At 43.3% G+C, this 21,460-nt stretch overlaps 1 protein-coding gene across 2 annotated transcripts in view; it reads right to left on the bottom strand.

Annotated features, from left to right (window-relative positions):
* Positions 1–21,460, bottom strand: part of mei4 (meiosis-specific, MEI4 homolog (S. cerevisiae)) — a 249,067-nt gene that overhangs the window by 12,845 nt on the left and 214,762 nt on the right. The window contains exon 5 of one of the 2 annotated variants that reach the window (XM_055639476.1): positions 9,248–9,338. The exons of the other annotated variant lie outside the window; for it this stretch is intronic. Within the exon in view, the coding sequence (XP_055495451.1) occupies positions 9,248–9,338 (91 nt within the window). The remainder of the gene's footprint in view (positions 1–9,247; positions 9,339–21,460) is intronic. 2 annotated transcript variants of the gene reach the window in all.

Below are 21,460 nucleotides of genomic sequence, written 5' to 3'. Positions count from 1 at the left end.
TCAACAGATTAAAAAAAATCAAACCCCATTAAATCACTCAGGGTGTATTATGATATGTTCTACAGTATGAACTGTACAGCAAAACTTGCACTTCCAGAGTGGTCTATCTTGTGGTTTCTTCAGCGGACTACGGATTTATTTTAAGAGCAAAACATCAATCAAAGTATCAAAGGTATTTTATTGGTCACATTCACATAGGTGCAGTGAAGTGAAATGCTTTTTGCCATTTTGCAGCACACAAAAATAGAATACAGACATAACACCAATGAGAGTCTTAACCACATAGAACATCCCCCCACAATGGCTCCCACCATGAGGGAAGGCACAAAGTCCAGTCCCCAACACCAGTTCACCCATAGTCGGGCCCATTGAGGCCTCCACAGTTGCCTCTACGGAAGCCCGATGTTCCTGGCCGTTCTCGCTGGGTGATGTTGCTCCGGCGTCGGGAGAGTCCTCCCAGCGGCCTGGGAACCCTGGAACGGCCGCTTCCGCACTGCAGGCCGCGGCTTCCGAAGCCGACAAAGCCGCGCCGGTTGGAGCTCCACAACTGGCGATCTCAGTTCAGCGTAGCCGCCCACAGTTGGTCGCTCCACAGTCCCACAGCTCCGCGATGTTTTACCCAGTGGTCTCAGCTCACCGGAGCTCCAGCGCGGCAACCCAGGCAAGGCATCATCCGCTCTGCGATAGCGCTCCAGCGCTGTGCCGCCGCCGAAAGCCGTGGTTCTGGGAGGTCCCCAACAGGAAACACCGCTCCAGGCCCGCTGGTAGGCCGCGAGGACGGGTCGAAGCTGCAGCCCGGAGAAAAGCTGCCTCTCTGACCAGGTAGGGACCCTGAAAGGTAGTGTCCCCCTCTCCCCCCCACCCCCCACATAAAAAAAGTCTAGACCTCCAACAAAACACTTTAACTAACTTAAAATAAAAATAAAAAGATGAAGAGACAGACAGCTGCTGGCTGGGCAGCCCGACTCAAAACATCACCTATTCCTTCTCTCCAGAGATGCTGCCTGACCCGCTGAGTTACTCCAGCATTTTGTGTCTATCTATGGAGTGAATGACTAGGTGACGTTTAGGGTTGGGTCACATCTTCAGGCTTTTTTTAAGGGGTTGGGAAAGATCGAAAATTTCACATATTTAAATATGTCGTTACGAATATAACCAGTAGTGTGGGAAAAATTCCATGAGCCATAATTGCCACATACATACCCAAAAGTAGAAATGTAGAAAGTTACAGTGCGTAAAAAAATAGATATTACGAGCTTTGTAGTCTCCTTGTACCAATCAAACGCCAAATTCAAAATTCTATATTTTGAAAATGGGCAAAGCAAAAAGTAGCATGTTCTCTAGAAAGGCTTACCCTAAAATAACTGATCGGAATGGTGTGATTTTTATTCAGGACGTCTGTATCATTCAGTCAGTGTGCTCACAGTCTGGAGCACTTCTCTATTACCCCTCTACATAAAAACAGAGAGACCACAGAGGGAGAGAGGGCCAGAGGGAGAGAGGGGCAGAGGGAGAGAGGGCCAGAGGGAGCGAGGCCCAGAGGGTGAGAGGTGCAGAGGGTGAGAGGCACTGCGGCAGAGCGGCACGGAGGCAGAGAGGCAGGGAGGCGCATAGGCGCATAGGCACAGTGGCAGAGAGGCACAGCGGCAGAGCCGCAAGTAAAATAACGTGGAATAATAAAATAATGTGGAATAGTAAAATAACGTGACTTTACCTGAGCCCATGCTCGCAATCCGGTAGCCCTGACAGTGAGTTTAAGAAATTCTCCCTTGAATTTTATTCAAAGGAACACGGTGTCATTAATACATGGTCAAAACACAATTACATTTACTGAGTAATGTGGATTGATGCATTGATGACACATTGTATAACTACTATCTGTTAACTACTGGTTGTTAACAAGTACTGGCAGTTAACAAATCGTTTTCGTCTGAGATGAATAAAGTGATAAACAACTCAAATCTTTCAGCAGTACTCATTAAACCCGAGCTGGAAATTGAAAACTAGGGGTAGGTATGTTACAAAACCTACCTGAATCGTCATTGGGAATCTGCCCAAAGCCATGTCCGCGATTTTGGCGCTGTTTGGAGGGGGCGGGTTTAAAACGCGATTTTTACTAGGCTGTTCTAATCGCAGATGTTCAGCCTAGTAAATCATTAACGAAAAATCGCTGCAAGACCCGGTCGCAAAAGGTATTATTAGTTTTATAGGCCTCGAATAATAGTTATAATAATTTTAAAATCACTCTCTCACTTCGCAACCTCTCGCAGCCCCAGGGTTTTATAAAGCAAACAATTAAAGGTATGTACCTTATTTTTACATTAAATGGGGCGTGTATATAACCCTGTATATAAAGTTTTCTATAGCGAGTAGTTCATTTTGGGCTTTTTATATCCCGCAGTATTTTTCTCGGCATTTGAGGGCACTAATCCAGCGCGATGTGAACGTTCTAAACCAGCGCGTTCACAGGAACCCACTAGAAAGCCGATTTAAATGGGCATTTATTTACAGCAATTGAACACTAAATTCCTTCCATTTGGCCTATAAATTAATGTAAATTAGATATAAAAATCATGTTATATTGTGAATTATTTGTGAATAATCTTTGGACACTTAGGCTATTTAAGAAATGGATAGATGTTTATATCTAGTAATTGAATTTTGATTAAACATGATTTTCTTTTTTAGTATTTACTATTTGTTTTAGCGTTTAACTTTATAATCTCTACCTTTTTTTCTAAAATTGAAAAATTGAGGAAAAACAACGTGTACAGAGTTGCTTATTGGTTGCAGTCTGAGGAGTATGATGATGCTACTGATTATGATATGCCAATGTACCAGCTAGCAGCTGATCTTCTCCATAAAGACCTGGTCTTTTGCTAGAAATTGTAATTTATTTACCTATCCATAACTGACTTACAGCATATTATACAATAATATTAAAGTTCTGATCTTGAGAATATCACATTTTTGAATTTTCAAGGCAGTCTGGTTGTTTATTACCATTTCTGTCACATCGGTCAATTTTGTAATTAGCTACAATTAGGTAATTAGCTAATTATATATGCTTTAATTTCATGTCATCCAAGTAAGATTGTTTTATATTTTTTCAGAATGCTTCAATCTATGATAGGTGAAAATTTCATTCAGTTCTCTTAATTCTTAAGAAAGTTATGGGCTTTTGACTATCCAAGATCACAGCTTTTTTGTAATGTCCATTGAAAATCAATAGGGAACAAGATGCTAATTTCCGAGTATGAAAATGGCCATAACTTTTTTAATACTTGAGATATGAAAGTGAATTTGGTGTCAAATTAAACTTGTTGGGATAAATTGCAGACTTGATTTTTAAAATCTCAAAATTTTGTAACATTGCTACTAGGGGAACGCCGTCCCCCTGCATACCCCCCCATTTCCATCACTGCTTTTGACAAACTGTAACCTGGCCATCCTATTTTTACGGCTAAGCAGTGGTTTGTATCTTGCAGTATAGCCTCTGTATTTCTGTTCGTGAAGTGGTCATTGACAAATGCACACCTGACTCCTGAAGAGTGTTTCTGATCTGCCGGACAGGTGCTTGGAGATTTTTCTTCATTATAGAGAGAATTCTTCTGTCATCAGCTGTGGTGGTCTTACTTGGCCTGCCAGTCCCTTTGCTCACCAGTGCTCGCTTTCTTCTTAATGATGTTCTAAACCGTTGATTTTGGTCAGCCTAAGGTTTGGCTGATGTCTCCAACAGTTTTATTCTTGTTTCACAGTCTCATAATGGCTTCTTTGACTTTCATTGGCACAACTTTGGTCCTCATGTTGATAAACACCAATTAAAGTTTCCAAAATGTGATGGAAAGACTAGGTGCTGAGAGCTCTCTCATGACTGCATTAAGGAGGCAATTAAACACACCTGAGCAATTACAACGCCTGTGAAGCCATGTGTCCCAAACATTATGGTGCCCTGAAATGGGATGGGGGGTGGGGTGGGACTATGTATAAACACTGCTGTAATTTCTACAAAGTGAAACCTAAATGTATAAAAATCGCCTTTAATAAAATCTGACAATGTGCACTTTTACAACATGTGCTTTTTTTTCTATTACAAATCTCAAATTGTGGAGTACAGAGGCAAATAAATAAATTATGGGTCTTTGTATATACTCCATACTACCATGTACTCCTTATACACTGTACAATATACTCCATACTACCATGTATGCTAGGTACATAGATACATACACATGTATATGCATATACACACACACACACATATACATACAAATAATAAATAAGTAAGCCCCCCTTATTTATCCCTGTGGTAACCGATTAGCTATTATTTTCCAATCCAAGAGCTACCCATTTTTCACAACAATTTGTTATCTCTCAGCTCAAGCTCCCTCGACCAGAAACAGAAAGTGCTAGAAACACTGAGCAGGTCAGACAGCATTTGTGGAGAAAGAAGCAGAGTTAACATTACAAGTCGATGACCCTTCATCAGAACTGGGAAAGAGGGAAAGCAAGTTAGTTTTAAGTTGTAGGGAACGTAAGTGAGGGGTGGATAGGACAAATGGGAATGTCTGTGATAAGTTAAGGTCAGGGTTGTCGTGGTGATAAACTCTTGGTAAAAGCTATCTAATTAAAAGGTCAATGTGCAGTTACAAGGGAGAAAGCTGAAACATATAAAAGCTGTGAAATGTCAGTCAGAGCTGTAGGAAATACCCAGCAGATTAGGCAGTTTTAATGTGAAATGTCAGCTGTTTCTCCTTCCAATGATGCTTCCTGACATGCTGAAAATTACAGTATTTTCTGCTTTTATTTCGGATTTCCAACACGCAGGGTATTTTGTTTTGATTTTCAAGGTTTATTAAGCTATCTGGCCAAGGGTCAGAAGCTAAACTAGTAGTTGAAACGGAATTTCTCTGCTGTCTTCCTCATGTCCATTATTATGTTAGAATAGTCTAAAATAACTCACAGTTAACGTATCACATCATCGTGCCTCCCCTACAGTCTGCAGAAGAATCCTGACCCGAAACATCACCTATCGATTTTCTCCAGAGATGCTGTCTGACCCGCAAAGTTACATTTTGTGTCTATCTTTGGTATAAACCAGCATCTGCAGTTCCATTCTATTACCAACGCGATTACCAACTTCTGGCAGCTTATTCCATCTACCCACCAGCTATAACCATATAACCATATAACAATTACAGCACGGAAACAGGCCATCTCGGCCCTACAAGTCCATGCCGAACAAATGTTTTTCCCCTTAGTCCCACCTGCCTGCACTCGTACCATAACCCTCCATTCCCTTCTCATCCATACTCTTAGGAAAAATTGCCCCACAGGTTTCTATTAGATCTTTCCCTTCATATCTTAAACCTGTCCTCTGGTTCTTGTTTACCCACTCTTGTTTACCCACTCTCCACAGAGGCTGCCGGCCCCGCAGGGTACCTCTAGTATTCTCCTCTTATATCGTTTTTTCTAATTTATTTATTTATTTTTAAAATGTATTTATTAGAAGCAAATGTATAAAAATATAACCAACAGCATATAAAATTATACAGTTATTGTACAGCTTCAATTTTAACTTTTTAGCTATAGTTGGAAGAAAAGAAAGGAGAAAAAGCAAGAAAGAGAAATAGTGAAATGTACAAAAATTAAACCACTAGATTACCAAAGTACTGTAGCCAAAGAGTGAATAAATGAAAGAAAGAAGTGATGCATAGAAAAAAAAATAAAAGGACAAAAAGAGAAAGAAAGAAAAAAGTGGTGATATACCTGCCTCACATCCCTCCCCACCCACCTCACCCAACCCGTAATTAGGTTTAAATCCAAAGTTGTGTTGTACCATACTATCCTTGTAATAAATCAATGAATGGTGTCCATGTCTTCGAAAAATGATCTGGTTTTTCTGCCAAGCCAAGTCTAATATGTAGCATCTCGGACATGTTTATAATCCACATCTTAAGAGTAGGGACTGATGTATGTATCCAAAATTTTAAGTATTCGTTCTATCGCCGTTATTTGGCCATAATTAAAGAAACGTCTTTGAAATAATGATAGCTCAGAGCAGGCTTCTGACGTACCTAGATTGATCAATTCCGTGTCCAGTTTTATCTATAGTGTTTTTGAAAAAATTTCAAAAATTCCTCTCCAGAAATTATGTAACTTTATACAAGAGACAAAGGAATGGGTTATAGTTACTTCCTGAAGAAGACATTTATCGCAAATAGGAGATCTTTGGAAAGATCTTATTAAGTTTAGACTTTGAATAGTAGAGTCTGTGAAATATTTTAAATTGAATTAAAGAATGCCTAACGTTAATCGAACAATTGTGTATATGTAGGTTTTCCCTCCATCTGCCTTTTAGAATTTGTAGGCCAAGTTCATCTTCCCAAGCTCTTCTAATTACTTCTGACGGTGGGATTTCTATATTTAAAAGGGTGTTATACAGATATGATATTAACTTGTTTGACTCTGAGTTTCTATTCATACATTCGTCTAGTATGTCTGGCAGCAAAGATTGATAGTCTTGGGTATATGATTTTAGATAGTCTCGAATTTGAAGATATCTAAAATATTGACTACCTTTCAGGTGATATTTCGACTGTAATTCTTGAAATGAGAGAAGAGTTCCCATCTCATACAGATCTCCGAGTTTTTTGATTCCTAATCTTTCCCAATGTGTGAACATTTTGTCTAAAATAGATGGCTTGAACAAAGGATTGTTGGCAATTGGTGAGAGGAGATAAATTTCTCAGTTTAATGGTTGACTTCACTTGTCTCCAGTTTCATAAGGTACTGTGGATAATTGGATTTTTCTCATATAGTGTTTTCTTCAAATTTATTGGAGAGAGAAGAATTGCACCTATATTAAAAGGCGAGCAATCCTCTCTCTCCATTATTAACCATTTTACTTGTTGGCATGTGTTGTCCAACCAATAGATTACGTTTTTAATATTCGTTGCCCAATAATAGTATAAAAAATTGGGGAGAGCCAGTCCACCAATTTCTTTGGGTTTACATAGATGCCGTTTATGGATTCTATGTGTTTTATAACCCAAATAATGTTTGTGATCAGAGAATCAAGTTTTTTTTTTTAATTTTTAGGAGGGTATATCGGTATTGATTGAAATAAGTACAGGATTTGTGGGAGGAAGATCATCTTTCTGGCATTTATTCTGCCTATGAGAGACATCGGAAGTGTTTTCCAAAATTGAGTAAGAGCATTTAATTTAGTAACGAAAGGAGGAAAGTTTGCATGAAATAGAGAAGTGTATTTTCTGGTTACGTGAACACCAAGATATTTGAATTTTTCCGTAGCATTTCTGAAAGGGAATTTTAGAAGGTGTGTCGGCTCCTGAGGTTTTATTGACATAATTTCACTTTTGTTCCAATTTATTCTATATCCTGAAAAGGAACCGAATTCCTCTATAAGAATTAATATACTTGGAATGCTAACTTGGGAATTGGTGATATAGAGTAATACATCATCTGCAAATAATGATATTTTATTATTGGAGTATTTAGTGTTGTAGCCGTGAATATTCGGATGTACTCTTATACTTTCCGCCAAAGGTTCAATCGCAAGGGCAAATAACAGGGGTGATAACGCACATCCCTGTCTATTGCCCTGGGATAGCTGAAATTTAGGTGAGAATATATGATTAGTCAGTATTCTGGCAGCCGGCTTATCATATAGCAGTTTTATCCATGAAATAAAATTTTCTCCCAACTGAAATTTTTGCAATACTGTAAAAAGATATTTCCATTCTACTTGATCAAATGCTTTTTCTGCGTCTAATGAAATCATTAATAAGTCTTCTTTTATCGTTCTATGTGAGTACATTATGTTGAAAAGGCCTCAAATTATTAAACGTGTGTCTCTTGGGTATAAACCCAGTTTGATCAGAATGTATTAATTTATTAACGTAATTACTTAATCTTCTTGCCAGAGTTTTAGCTAATATTTTCTAATCTGTATTTAACAGGGTGATTGCCCTGTATGATCCTGGATCTTCCAGATCTTTATCTTTTTTGGGTACAAGTGTAATAGTTGATTCGGCTAGGGTTTGTGGTAGCGTCTGTTCTTTAAATGCGTGTATATAAAGGTTATGTAAATGCAGGGAGATTACCCCGTAAAATCTTTAATAAAATTCATTATTAAACCCGTCTGGGCCTGGTGTTTTGCCATTCTTCAATGAATTGATAGTCTCTTCTATTTCTTTAATTGAAATTTGTGCTCCTTATTCATCTCGTTCCGCCGCATTAAGTGTCGGAAGATTACAGTTATCAAAAAAGTTTGTAATTTTTCTCATTTCTGTTGATGTTTTGGATGTATTTAAATGTTGATAGAATTGGGCAATTCTTTTGTTAATGTCTTTTCGAAGTGTAAACAATTCACCTTTATCTGATCTGATTTTTTGAATAGTATGCTCGTTTTCCACTTTTCTTAACTGGCGTGCTAGAAGTTTGTGTGGTCTGTTGCCGAATTCAATTGTCTGATCTGTTCTTCTAGTTGCAATTGTTCCATCCTATTCTTTTTGTTTTGATACGCTTGATATGAAATGATAGATCCTCTAATAATAGCCTTAAAAGATTCCCATAATAACGAGGGCGAAATACCTGGAGTATCGTTGGTCTTAAAAAAGAATTCCATCTGTTGTTTTAAATATATACAGCAATCTGGGTTGTTTAGTATTTGGGGATTAAACCTCCAGAACGATTTTTTATTGTACATTCCTTCTAGTTTTAGGGAGAAGGTTAGCAAGGAATGATCGGAAATAGTACTATTATGGTATTTGGGATTAGTTGTAAAAGGTATTAATTTTGTGTCCACCAGAAAATAGTCAATACGTGTATAAGTTTTATGTACGGATGAAAAAAAGGAGTATTCTCTTCTGGATGGGTTTGCAATCCTCCATATGTCTGTTATATTTGTATTTTTTATATATATATTTAGAAGTTCGCTGGATTTTGATTTTGTGTTATATCTCTTTTGTTGTGAGGATTTATCCAAGTATTGATCCAGAACACAGTCGAAATCTCCCCCGATTATCAGGTTTTGGTGGAGTCTGAAATTATATTTAAAATCTGTTAAAAAATTGTGGGTTATCGAAGTTGGGAGCGTAGATGTTTACCATAGTAAGTGGGGTAGAATATATCTCCCCAGATACTATGACGTACCTACCATCTTTGTCTGCTATGGTGGTTTTATGTTTAAATGGTATACCCTTACGGATTATAATTGCAGTACCTCTGGTTTTGGAGAGAAAAGAGGAGTGATATATTTGACCAATCCAGTTGGCCTTCAGCCTGGTATGAGCTTGATCTTTGAGGTGCGTCTCCTGTAAAAATATTATATCAGCATTAGTTGATTTTAATTGGGCAAGAACCTTACCCCTCTTAATTGGCTCATTAACGCCCCTAATATTCCACCTACAGAAAGTAATTCCTCCAGTTTTCTTCAGAGGGTCGTCTTGCATTATAGCTTACATGGATTCCCTTGTTTCAGATGGGGCAACACAATAAATCAACCTTCTGGATGTTGGGTGGGTGATCCCAATTTCAAAGCCCTGCTGGCATATCACAGGAAAAAGTGCCATATGACGAAAAAGCTAAAAAAGTGCTAAATAACGTAAATAATGCTGGAAATTCCAACCCCCCCCCCCCCCCATCGGATAGATATTAAACATATTTTAAATATAAACCAATACCTGTACATTGACTGTTGCCTAGAGTTCGTAAATCTCGTAACTGTTAGGTATTAGATTTTTTTTTAAACGGATTAGTATTAGGTATTAGGTTAAAATAGACGGTTTAGTACATTTGACAGTATTTTATGTGATAATAATAGTTTTAGCTATATAATTTGTTAGTATATTATATCGTTACCGTAGGTTTAAATTGTTGTCCGTGCTGTGTAATTCAAAGATCTTGAACATTCTCCTCATAAACACAGGGACCTTGAGTAATCTACCCGCTTACATTCCAATCTATCTCTGATAAGTATGTCTAGACATAAACGCCTGTGAACCTGTCGGCCATCTTATTTGCAGGTTTTTATTTATATTTTTATATGAAAAAACATGTTATATCAGTCTACCCCTTATAAATACATATAAAAGGTGTACGTTAAACACATGGTTTAGCAAACAGGTTCAGTGAAAGTTCAGTAGGGCATAGCCCTGCTAATCAAACAGAGCCATGTCATTCTACTTATCCCTTTAGGTCCTTTTTTAACTTGCGCATATTTAAATGCATCTTCTGGGTCGATCAAGAAACGTTCCGATCCTTCGTATGTGACCCTTAATTTGGCAGGATACATTATTCCATATCTCAGGCCTGGAATGTCTCTGAGAATAAGACGTGTCTTGGTGAAGAGAGCTCGCTTCTTGACCACCTCTGCTGGATAATCTCTAAAGAATCTTATATTTTCTCCTTCAAACATCAGGGTTCCTGCGGTTGTCACTTTCTTCATGATATCTTCAAGAACTGCTATGTCGTGTAGTTTAAGAATAATCTGTCTTGGTGGGGCTCCAACCCCTGATCGGGCTCTCTGGACGCGATGTGCTTGATCAATTTTAGGTCTCTCAGGCAGATTAAATACCTGTTGAAGTAAGTTGGCAGTGAAGACCCGAGAGTCTATTCCACTTTCCTTCCCTTCCTTCACTCCAACAATTCTTAAGTTTTGGCGTCTGGACCGGGCTTCAAGATCTAGGCATTTGTCGGTCATTCTGGCCAATTGCCCAGAAACACGGTCTAGATCTTCCTTCAGTCTTTGCGTTGTGTCAGAGATGTCTGTAGTAGTAACTTCAAGTTCTCTGATAGCGTTGTCTTGTTTTTTTGAAGTGAGGAGAATGGGCTCCAACTTTTTGCTAAGATCTTCTTCAACCAGTTTGATTTCCCCTTTCAAAATGGTGTTTACCTCTTCGATGCGAACTTGTAAAATGTCAATTTTTCCGCAAATTTCTTTATTCCCGACATCCATTCTGGTCTCTAGCTTTCCCAGTTGATCAGTCATAATATCTCCAAAGTCCTTTGCCATAGCCCGTCTTAAAGATTGTTCTTGTTCTTTTATTTGTTCTTCCATGGTAGAAATAAGTCCTTCTTCCTCAGATTCTCCCTCAGATTCTTCAGAAGTTACTTTCTCTTGCTGTTGAAGAACCTGCAGTTGGGTTCTTTATCTAGTCTGAGGTCGAGTTGAGTTTACTCATTTAAAAATACCGGTATCCAGTCGGTATACGTCGATTTCTGATGACGTCACTTACGCGACGTCGGGCATCTGCCGGTAAGTGATTTTCAGTCGGTCCATTTTTCTTTCCAGGTATTTTAATGCAGTTTAACGCATTTTTCGGAGTGGAGCTAAAAGGAGCGCCTGCTTACTGCTCCATGCTTACTGCTCATTCTAGATTCTGACATTGACCCAGACGATAATTTTACTTCGGAGTCACGTGAGTGATTCCGTGAAGAACTCGCCCAGTGCGCTGTTGCGGCATTATCGCACAGCTGTGCACACGCGGCCAGCGGGAGTCGGGCGCTCCCGCAAACCAAGGAACGTGAGGTAAGTACCTACCTTAATCGGGCCTTGTGGTTTTTGCTCCAGGGGGAGCAAAGCAGCAGAGGAAGCGGCCCCCGTTCGACTCCAGCGAAGGAGCCGACAGTGGAGGGGGATAGGCGCAAACGGGACCGCACACGCTGCGGACCGCTGACAGGGAGCTGCGCTGATGCTGGTCCGCTGAACAGCTGTTTGGTAACAGCAGCGGACCGGAGGGAAATTTAAAAATCCGACCGGCAGCCCTGCAGACTCCTGACAAGGAGAATCGCCGCCCGGGAACCGCTACAATGCCGCCTGAAAAACGGCAGGCAGCCTCTAACTACAGGTAAGACAAAACCTTACCAAAAATACAGGTTCTACAGGAATCAACTTCCTCCAACACTGGAACAGGTTGGAGACAGCAAAAACAAGTATGTCTGTCTCCCCAAGCCAGAGGAGGTCATGGAGTTACAAAACCTCCAGGAAAACGAGGGGTCACTGGCTGAATGCCAAGGGAGCTGACACTCCTACCCCAGTGCTATTGCACTAGCCATCTCCCTTGTCGAGGGATTGATGCGACAACGGAGTTTGAGCTATGCCTCCTCCAATTTATAGCACACCCTTTTGCTCCCTCTTTTGAGGCTAGCTAAGGAGGCCAGGGCTGGGCTGGCTTAAACGCTGGGCAGGCGGACGAGAACAGGAGTATGCCAGGGGAGCAGGATCAGGAAGAGCTGCTGGGTGTCGTGGGCCACTACATGGCTCCTCCACGCGACCATCTTCCCAAACTAAGCCCTGCAGGAGTAGGCCTTTCTAGAGGCAAATCTGCAGGCAGCTGGGTCAGCAGACTCGCAGACAAGAGCTAAAAGCAGCGAATTCTGAAGCTCCTAACAGAAGGGTCAAGATGTCACCGCCTTTGCTCGTTTTTTCCACGGATCATACTCACCTGGCAGGCGAGACGCCATGATCACCAAGGTGGTTCTCCCAGGATGAGACTATCCCGTTGCACTACGAGTGTGCTGACGCCTAAGATGTTCCCAAATTTGGGATACTCGACTGACATTTGTGCATATAAGACCTGCCCTCAACCCCAAATATACGGGGCTATGCAAACCGCTGCTGCGGGAAGAGAGGCAGCTAAACCTGTGCGCCTCATGAGGGCAGGCCATGGAACGAGCAGGACATCGCATCCAACACCCAGCTGGCAGCACCCCTCGGCATCCACCAGCAAATATCGGACAAGGACTGGTGAAAGCCTGGCGACCGCTTCACATTACCCCCAAAGTTCTTTTTAGACAGGGGCCCAGAGCGGAGCCGTGGGAAAATGCGCCGCCCCACCGACAGCACCAGCATACCAGCAAAACTAAGCCTTCATGAAAAAACAATGAACATGGAGGTAGGTAGTCTGGTTCCTCCCAGTTTACACAAAATAAGGGTGTTCTACTAACTGCGGGGGGGGGGGGGGGGGGGCATTTACACTTGTTGATAAAAGCATGGGGTGCTGTCACAAACAACTAATATATACTCAACAGTATTAGTGGATAAAAACTTGAATTCAAATTGGGCATATTACCGCCAGTTCAGCAATGCGCCCAAAGGGCATTTTCTCCCTCTAAGAAAGAGAAGCGAGAAGGTCAAGCTGAACTAGAAAGGCTCATTACTAAACGGATCATGGGAGTAAACATGAACCATTGGAATTTGTATCGAATATATTCACTAAAACTACAAAAGATGGTGAATGTAGCATCATCATTGATCTAATATCACTAAATAAATCTGTTGAGTATATACACTTTAAGATGGAGACGGGTTTTTTGTCACTGCCAGACATCTGATCTCCAAAGGATACCTTATGGCGAGCATTGATATGGAAGATGCAAACTATCTTATACCCATACACTAGGATCATTGTAGATACCTAAAAAATTTACCTGGATAATGGATATCCCGGTTAGGGCAACTATGGGAGTATAGAGCATTCCCAATGGTCTAACCTCAGCCCTAAACTATTATAAATATTAAAAATAGCCATGAAAATATTAAGAAAACAAGCATAATCATGGCATATATTGGATGATATCCTCATATTAGGGGAAACAAAGGAATTAGCTGTGGCAGCAGTTCTAGCTACGAAACAGCTCCCTAAAGCACTGAGGTTCATCCCACGCCCAGATAAACCAGAATTGAAGCCGTTAACTACCATGGATTATCTGGGCTTCAATATCAATTCCATCCATATGACTGTTACTTTGCCAAGGTGCTTGGGTCACTATAATCAAATCATGAATGTACCCACTGAAGCTATATCACAATTACAGTGGTGGGCAGACATATGTTTGGCATAGTTTTCAGCCCTATTATTATCACCAATCCCAACTTGGTTATTAAAAACCGATGCCAGTACTTTAGGCTGGGGAGCAACTAAACTCCATATCCAGCACAGGTAACAGATGGACCAATTCAGAATCATCGTTACTACACACACCGGGCATCAACTATTTGGGATTGGTGATCGCCTATTGGGCTAAAAAGCATATGCATTTCAAATGCAGCACGTACATATGCGGTTACGGATTGATAATACTATGGTGGTGGCTTATATCAACCATATGGGGAGCATAAAATCATTATCGTGCAACAAATTGGTCAAACAGATCTGGCAATGGTGTGTCAAAAGACATTTTAACTATCAGCTGCCTATTTCCTAGGAAGCTAGAACACAGTGGGAGACACCACGTCACGGGTAAAAATTTATGATAACATTGAATAGATGTCAAACCCAAAATATCTGCTAAAGGTATTAAGCAGTTTGAACGCCAGATATCAATTTGGTTGCACAAGACGGAATCACCAGTAACCTATGTATGTGACTTAGGAACCAGATCAGAGGCAGCAGCGATAGATGCCTACACGCTGGAAGGGGGAATTTCTGCTTTGCCTTCCTCCCTTCTGCCTCATCAGTCGGGCACTTCGCAATACAGATGGAATCTGTCTCCGAGATATTGAACGTGCCCGACCGGCCTACACAGCCATGGTTCCCAGTTCATCACGACATGGTGGGCGAGTCACCTATGGATTTCCCTAGTGGACCATGGTTGCTGACTCAACCCAGTATCAGGCATAAGCCACCCATGCCATAAAAACATCAAACTCCTGGGTGTAGGTTTTGAATAGACCTTACCAGGGACTGGGATTATCCAAATGAACCATTACCACCATGTCGGCATCCCTGCGAACAGTCACCAAGAGCATGGGAAAATACTGCCACGACGCAGGGACAACATACCAAACTATTCAACCACTGACGTATTGGAGTTCCTGGACCATCTACACCATGATTAAAAGGTGAGTTACAGTGCCGTAAATACAGCATGAAGCGCCTTGTCTGCTTATCTAAAAACAGCAGGACAGCAGAGCATGGGATCCCATCCACTGAAGATAAACTTATGAAGGGCAATTATAATAATAAGCCCCAAAAACCCAGGTATACCCATGCATGGGATATCGGTGTGATATTGACATATCTCAGTGAATGGCACCAGCCAGATCCCTTAGTCTTGCTCAATCTATGTTAAAAACGCTCATGCTTATGGCTCTTGTATACGCTCACAGAGTCTAGTCACTCCATAAAACTAGACTGGATAACATGGTGATTACCCCAGACGCATCACGTTCATCAGTCTAGGTCTGGTAAAAACCTAACTCGCAGGTATATGGGACTAGGCGAGATTATGAGTTCGGCACGGACTAGAAGGGTCGAGATGGCCTGTGTTTTCCGTGCTGCAATTGTTATATGGTTATATGGACCAGGAACGCCCAATTCACTGGTGGGATTCCAGGCCTACCCACCAGAGTCCAGGTTGAGTGTGGTGACCCATCTACAACAATATATAGACACAACCCACAATCTTAGAGGGAGAGGAAAGCCTATGGGTTAACCACAGAAACCCCAAGACGGGGTAACGAGCCAAACCACTTCAAGGTGGCTCAAACAGGTACTGAAAGCTGCCGGAGTAGATAATAATACAGGTGCACAACCTTTTATCCGACGATCCCAATAACGAAAACCGCCGAATAGCGACATTTTTTCGGTCCTTGAAGAAAGGTCCTTGAAAACGTTCACCGAGGGCGGCCCGCAGAGGTGACAGCGGAACCTCCGGTCAGTCCTCGAAGAAAGGGGAACTAAATCCCCATTCATAAAAGAGAAGATGAGGGTATATTGCGCGGGAAGATTAATAATTGACAATATGCTGCTACCTTCCAGCTGAGTTAAAAAGTTCCCACGGTAGACTCACGATACACAGTGTATCGTGAGTCTTGCGTGGGAACTTTTTAACAGCGTGCAGGCAGCAGTAGATTGTCGCTCCCTTCAGTTTCACCCCACCTACACCCCTCTGCTTCCCGGCCATGTGTGTGACCCCTTCCCTCCCCTCTCCAGCTCCCCGCTCATTGCACCGGCGCGGGGGCTTTGTACTGTCTTCACGTCGCGATGCTAGCAGCACAGTGCCAGTCACTGGAGACGTCAGGACCAACGGAACACCGACCCCCAGGCCCACTGCAGGCACGGAGATCCCAGATCAGCAACTCCAGCCCAGCCCCGTTCCAACTACAGAAGAATACGCTCCCCGTATGGGCAGAAGCTGATGGTGTGCAAGAATAACGTCTTGTTCTTGGGGTGGCGCAGCTCGGGCTGTGGGCGAATTGCCACTTGTCGCCATAGCGGCCCATCGGGGAGCGGATTCCTCTGGAGTTGGAGGGGGAGGGGGGTATTGTGCTGTTTGATCGCCCCCTACTATTCCAGGGACAGGGAAACAGGACGTTCACCGAGGGCGGCCCGCAGAGGTGACAGCGGAACCTCCGGTCGGTCCTGGAAGAAAGGGGAACTAAATCCCCATCCATAAAAGAGAAGGTGAGGGTATGGTTACACAAAAAAAAAAAATGGAGAAACTCAGCGGGTGCAGCAGCATCTATGGAGCGAAGGAAATAGGCAACGTTTCGGGCCGAAACCCTTCTTCAGACTGATCGGGGGCGGGGGTGGGTGGGGACAAGAAAGGGAAAAGGAGGAGTAGCCAGAAGGCTGGGGGATGGGAGGAGACAGCAGGGGGGCTGAGGAAGGGGAGGAGACAGCAAGGACTAACAAAATTGGGAGAATTCGATGTTCATGCCCCCGGGGTGCAGACTCCCCAAACGGAATATGAGGTGCTGTTCCTCCAATTTCCGGTGCTGCTCGCTGTGGCCATGGAGGAGACCCAGGATAGAGAGGTCGGAGGCGGAGTGGGAGGGGGAGTTGAAGTGCTGAGCCACCGGGAGGTCAGCTTGGTTATTGCGGACCGAGCGGAGGTGTTCGGCGAAACGATCGCCCAACCTCCGCTTGGTCTCACCGATATAGATCTGCTGACATCTAGAGCAGCGGACGCAATAGGTGAGGTTGGAAGAGATGCAGGTAAACCTCTGTCGCACCTGGAACGATTGCTTGGGTCCTTGAACGGAGTCGAGGGGGGAGGTAAAGGGACAAGTGTTGCATCTCTTGCGGTTGCAAGGGAAAGTGCCCGGGGAGGGGGTGGACCGAGAGGGAAGGGAAGAATTGACAAGGGAGTTATGGAGGGAGCGGTCCTTGCGGAAGGCAGATATGGGGGGAGATGGGAAGATGTGGCGAGTAGTGGGGTCACGTTGGAGGTGGCGAAACTGACGGAGGATTACTTTTTGTATGTGACGGCTGGTGGGGTGAAAGGTGAGGACTAGGGGGACTCGGCCCTTGTTGCGAGTGCGGGGATGGGGAGAGAGAGCAGTGTTGCGGGGTGAGGGTATATTGCGCGGGAGGGTTAATAATTGACAATATGCTGCTACCTGCCCGCTAAGATAAAAAGTTCCCACGGTAGACACGATACATAGTGTAGGCAGCAGCAGATTGTCGCTCCCTTCAGTTTCACCCCACCTACACCCCTCTGCTCCCTGGCCATGTGTGTGACCCCTTCCCTCCCCTCTCCAGCTCCCCGCTCATTGCACCGGCATGGGGGCTTTGCACTGTCTTCAAGTCGGCGATGGCTGCCAGCAGGTCAGTGCAGTCACCGGAGACGTCAGGACCAATTGGACGTCGACCACCAGGCCCACCGCAAGCACGGAGAACCCAGAGACCCACAGCCAACAGCAGCCCAGCCCCGCTCCAACTACAGAGGAACCTGGGTTGCGGATGACGGGGCGCAGCTCGGGGCGTCGTAGGGGCCCCATCGGGGAGCGGGTTCCTGTTGGTCCTGACGTCTCCGGCCACCTGCTATCCTCCGGGAACTGTACCGCCCTTGCAGGAGAGTGGGGTTGTTTGCAGTTGCAGAGGGAGGGGGCAAGGGCGGTACAGTTCCCAGTCTCAGCTCCAGTCCAGGGGGGTGGCCGGAGACGTCAGGACCAACGGGACAGCGACCCCCAGGCCCACTGCAAGCACGGAGATCCCAGAGACCCACAGCCAGCAGCAACTCCAGCCCAGCCCCGCTCCAACTCCAGAGGAACACGTAGGGGCAGAAGCTGATGGTGTGCAAGGTGTTCTTGGGGTGGCGCAGCTCGGCTGTGGGCAAACTGCCACTTGTCGCCATAGCGGCCCATCGGGGAGCGGATTCCTCTGGAGTTGGAGGGGGAGGGGGGTATTGTGCTGTTTGATCGCCCCCTGCTATCCCAGGGACAGGGAGACACAGCGGCTTTTTAGACTGGTGGGCAATCACTTCCAAAGTTCTGCCCACACAGTCAGTACACCTCTCCTACACTGCATTTCATACAAACATTTATTCTGCAAGAAAAAACGACATTGAAGACTCAAACTCGCGACCGAGTAACTGCCTGGATCAAGGCGCAAACTCGCGACCTTGCGGATATGAGCTGAACACTCTACCACTGAGCCAGCCATTAAAGTCTACGCTAAAAAATTTCCATTCCCAAGACCGACAAATTCTGAATTACAAAAAGTGTCTGGTCCCAAGGCTTTCGGATAAAAGGTTGTGCACCTGTACATTTAAATCCCATTCCACTAGGGCAGCATTGATATCAGCGGCTGAACGAATGGACATCCCGGTTGACCACATTCTCAATACGGCAGGATGGTCAAGGGAAACGACGTTCAGAACATTTTTTATTGTAAACCGTTGATAAGCCTGATTTAATTGCAGAAAGAATATTACAAACTGCAATATTAATTTAAGCTCAGGGGAGCTATTTATGTTGTTATTGTTAACAAATACCTTTCTGTTTCTTGTGAAAGCAGATCTATTGGTTGATTACGATAACACTTCCTCCCTCAAAAACTTCGGCAGTGAGTGAAATAAAAACTGTTACACGGTTTGAAATCACAGACCTTTGAAATCTTCACGGAATCACTCACGTGACTCCGAAGTAAAATAGTAAGATTAAACGAGTACTTACCAGTATGAAGTTTGATCTGTATTTTATGAGGAGTTACGATGAGGGATTACGTGCCCTCCGCTCCCACCCTCAATATATAGATCAAACTAATAAACTGATGTCTCATGATCTTTACTATGTTACTTCAAATATTGTGTCTATCCTGTGATTCCACACCGCTGCTTCGAAGTATGCCGCACATGCGCACTGGGCGGGTTCTTCACGTAATCCCTCATCGTAACTCCTCATAAAATACAGATCAAACTTCATACTGGTAAGTACTCGTTTAATCTTACTATTAACATCCACAGGAAAAGCAAACGTAGTGATGTACAATTTAGAGATTTTTGAGGCAAAAGTCACAAGGGGATGAAATAAAAGTCACTGAGCCCGGCCCCTGCTCGTCCTCCAAGGACCGAAGAACCGGAGAGGAGGATGGAGGGAGCCGGCGACGGCGGACGTAAGCGCAAGAGCCGTTAAGTGTGTGAAATGGGGTCTTACCATCCGTGCCATCAAGGTTGACTGTGGGAGGTGCCCCCGGGACACAAAGGCTGAAGGTGGCCGGGGTGAGGAGAGAGACAACAGTGCACTGGACGATCCGGACCAAGGAGACGGCTGGAGGTGCAGCAGCAGCCTGGGGCTCATCTGGATCGGGCGCCTCTCCAGAAGACCAAGCGCGCGAATGGACTTTGAAAAAGGTGGCAAAACCTGTTGACTCTTGTATGCGGTCTCAGTGGACTATTTCTATACACGTGTATATTATAGGATGTGTATCGAGGATGTGTATGACAATGCTTTAACGAACTACATGCAAAAAAATAATTTCACTGTACGTGTGATAATAAAGAACCATTAACCATTGAAGATGGGCCACAATCTTACTGAAGAGTGAAGCAGGCAAGAGGGGTCGTGACCTCTGCTTCTATTTCGTATGTTCTTAATCGTACATTATTAAACTTCTTCGATCTGTTTGCCCTCCATAAAACAAAATCCCTAAAGTTCCATCCAAAGCAAAACCCTGGGAAGATCTGATAGTGCTGCAATTGATTTGTGAAGTTGCAAAGAAAGTAAGACAGTGGAAGTCTCTGCAAAGTTTCACTTAGCTCTGAGCTCATTATTGCTTCTTTTTCTCCGTCGGGGGAGAAAATGATAGCATTTGATGCTGTACGTGCAATGTAATACAGTCTGTTTTTATAGTTCTCTTTGTCCATGCTCGGAACATCCAGTCTGTCATTTCCTGACTGGGTCCATTATCTCCATCACTCTTAACAGTCTGATTACAATGACTCATTGTCAGACCGCTTATCATTGCTGCTGAATTTTGCTTGTCAGTTTGTAATTTACACTAGATGAAGAAGGCGATAAAACAAAACAAAAATGTTAAAAGGTTTACCGAATAAAGATCTACTCTTGCATTTTGACATTAATAGGAACACCCTTAGTGGTTAGAATTTAATTATTTTCAGTTGTGTCCCCAATCGATTTGATACGCAGCAATCACAAGCCATCAATGGCCAATTCTCATTATGTCAAATAATACTATTCCATCATCAATGTCTGGTCTGTATTTCCACAAATGTATTCACAGGAAATTAAATCAACTGTAACAAATCCATTGACTTTTGTTCATAATGCACGACAGAATCAATGAAAAAAATAACAAAGTGTAGCATGAACAGCAAATCTACTCCACTGTGAGACTGGTCAACAGTTAAGTTTAGAGATACAGCGTGGACAACGATCTCCAGTACACACTAGTTCCATCCTGCACATTAGGGACAATTCACAGAAACCAATAAACCTACAAACCTGCACGTCTCTGGAATGTGGGAGGTAACAGGAGCACCCGGAGAAAACACATGTGGTCACAGGAAGAACGTACAAACTTCATACAGACAGCACCCAAGGTCAGGGTCGAACCCAGGTCTCTGGTGTTGTAAGGCAGCAACTCTACCACTACACCACTGTGCCGCGAAACAGTTTGAGAGTTCCCCTGGCAGTGTTGCTTGCTCAGAAGGGAGCATGAGAATCAGCTCCAAACAATCATGTACCTAGAACTTTATCTTACTGAACAATTTTCAAATATTTAGTTTCAGGTTTGTTTTTGTCAGGTGTAACTGAGGTATAGTGAAAAGCTTTGCTTTGCATGCTATACAAACAGGTTAGATAATGTGTAGGAAGAATTGCAGATGATGGTGTACACTTAAAATAGACACAAAATGCTGGAGCAACTAGCGAGAAGGGCAGCATCTCTGGAGAGAAGGAATGGGTGACATTTCGGGTTGAGACCCTTTTTCAGACTGAGACTTAAGGGAGAGGGAAACTAAAGATATGGAAGTGTAAGATGTGAAAACGACAGATCAAAGCAGACAATGTCAAGGAAATGTAGAATGATTTATTGTTGACTGAGGGGAAGGTGACAATGAGGCATATAAACAGTAAAATTAATCAGGAGACAGTGAAACTAGTCGGAGAACTAGGGTAGGGGAGGGACAGAGAGAGAGGGATAGCAAGGGTTACTTGAAGTTAGAGAAATCAATGTTCATACCACTA

Source organism: Leucoraja erinacea, chromosome 8, assembly GCF_028641065.1.
Source record: "Leucoraja erinacea ecotype New England chromosome 8, Leri_hhj_1, whole genome shotgun sequence".
NCBI classification, from domain to species: Eukaryota; Metazoa; Chordata; class Chondrichthyes; order Rajiformes; family Rajidae; genus Leucoraja; species Leucoraja erinaceus.
Note: the sequence above shows the minus strand (reverse complement) of the source record. Positions and strands in the feature narration are given on the sequence as shown.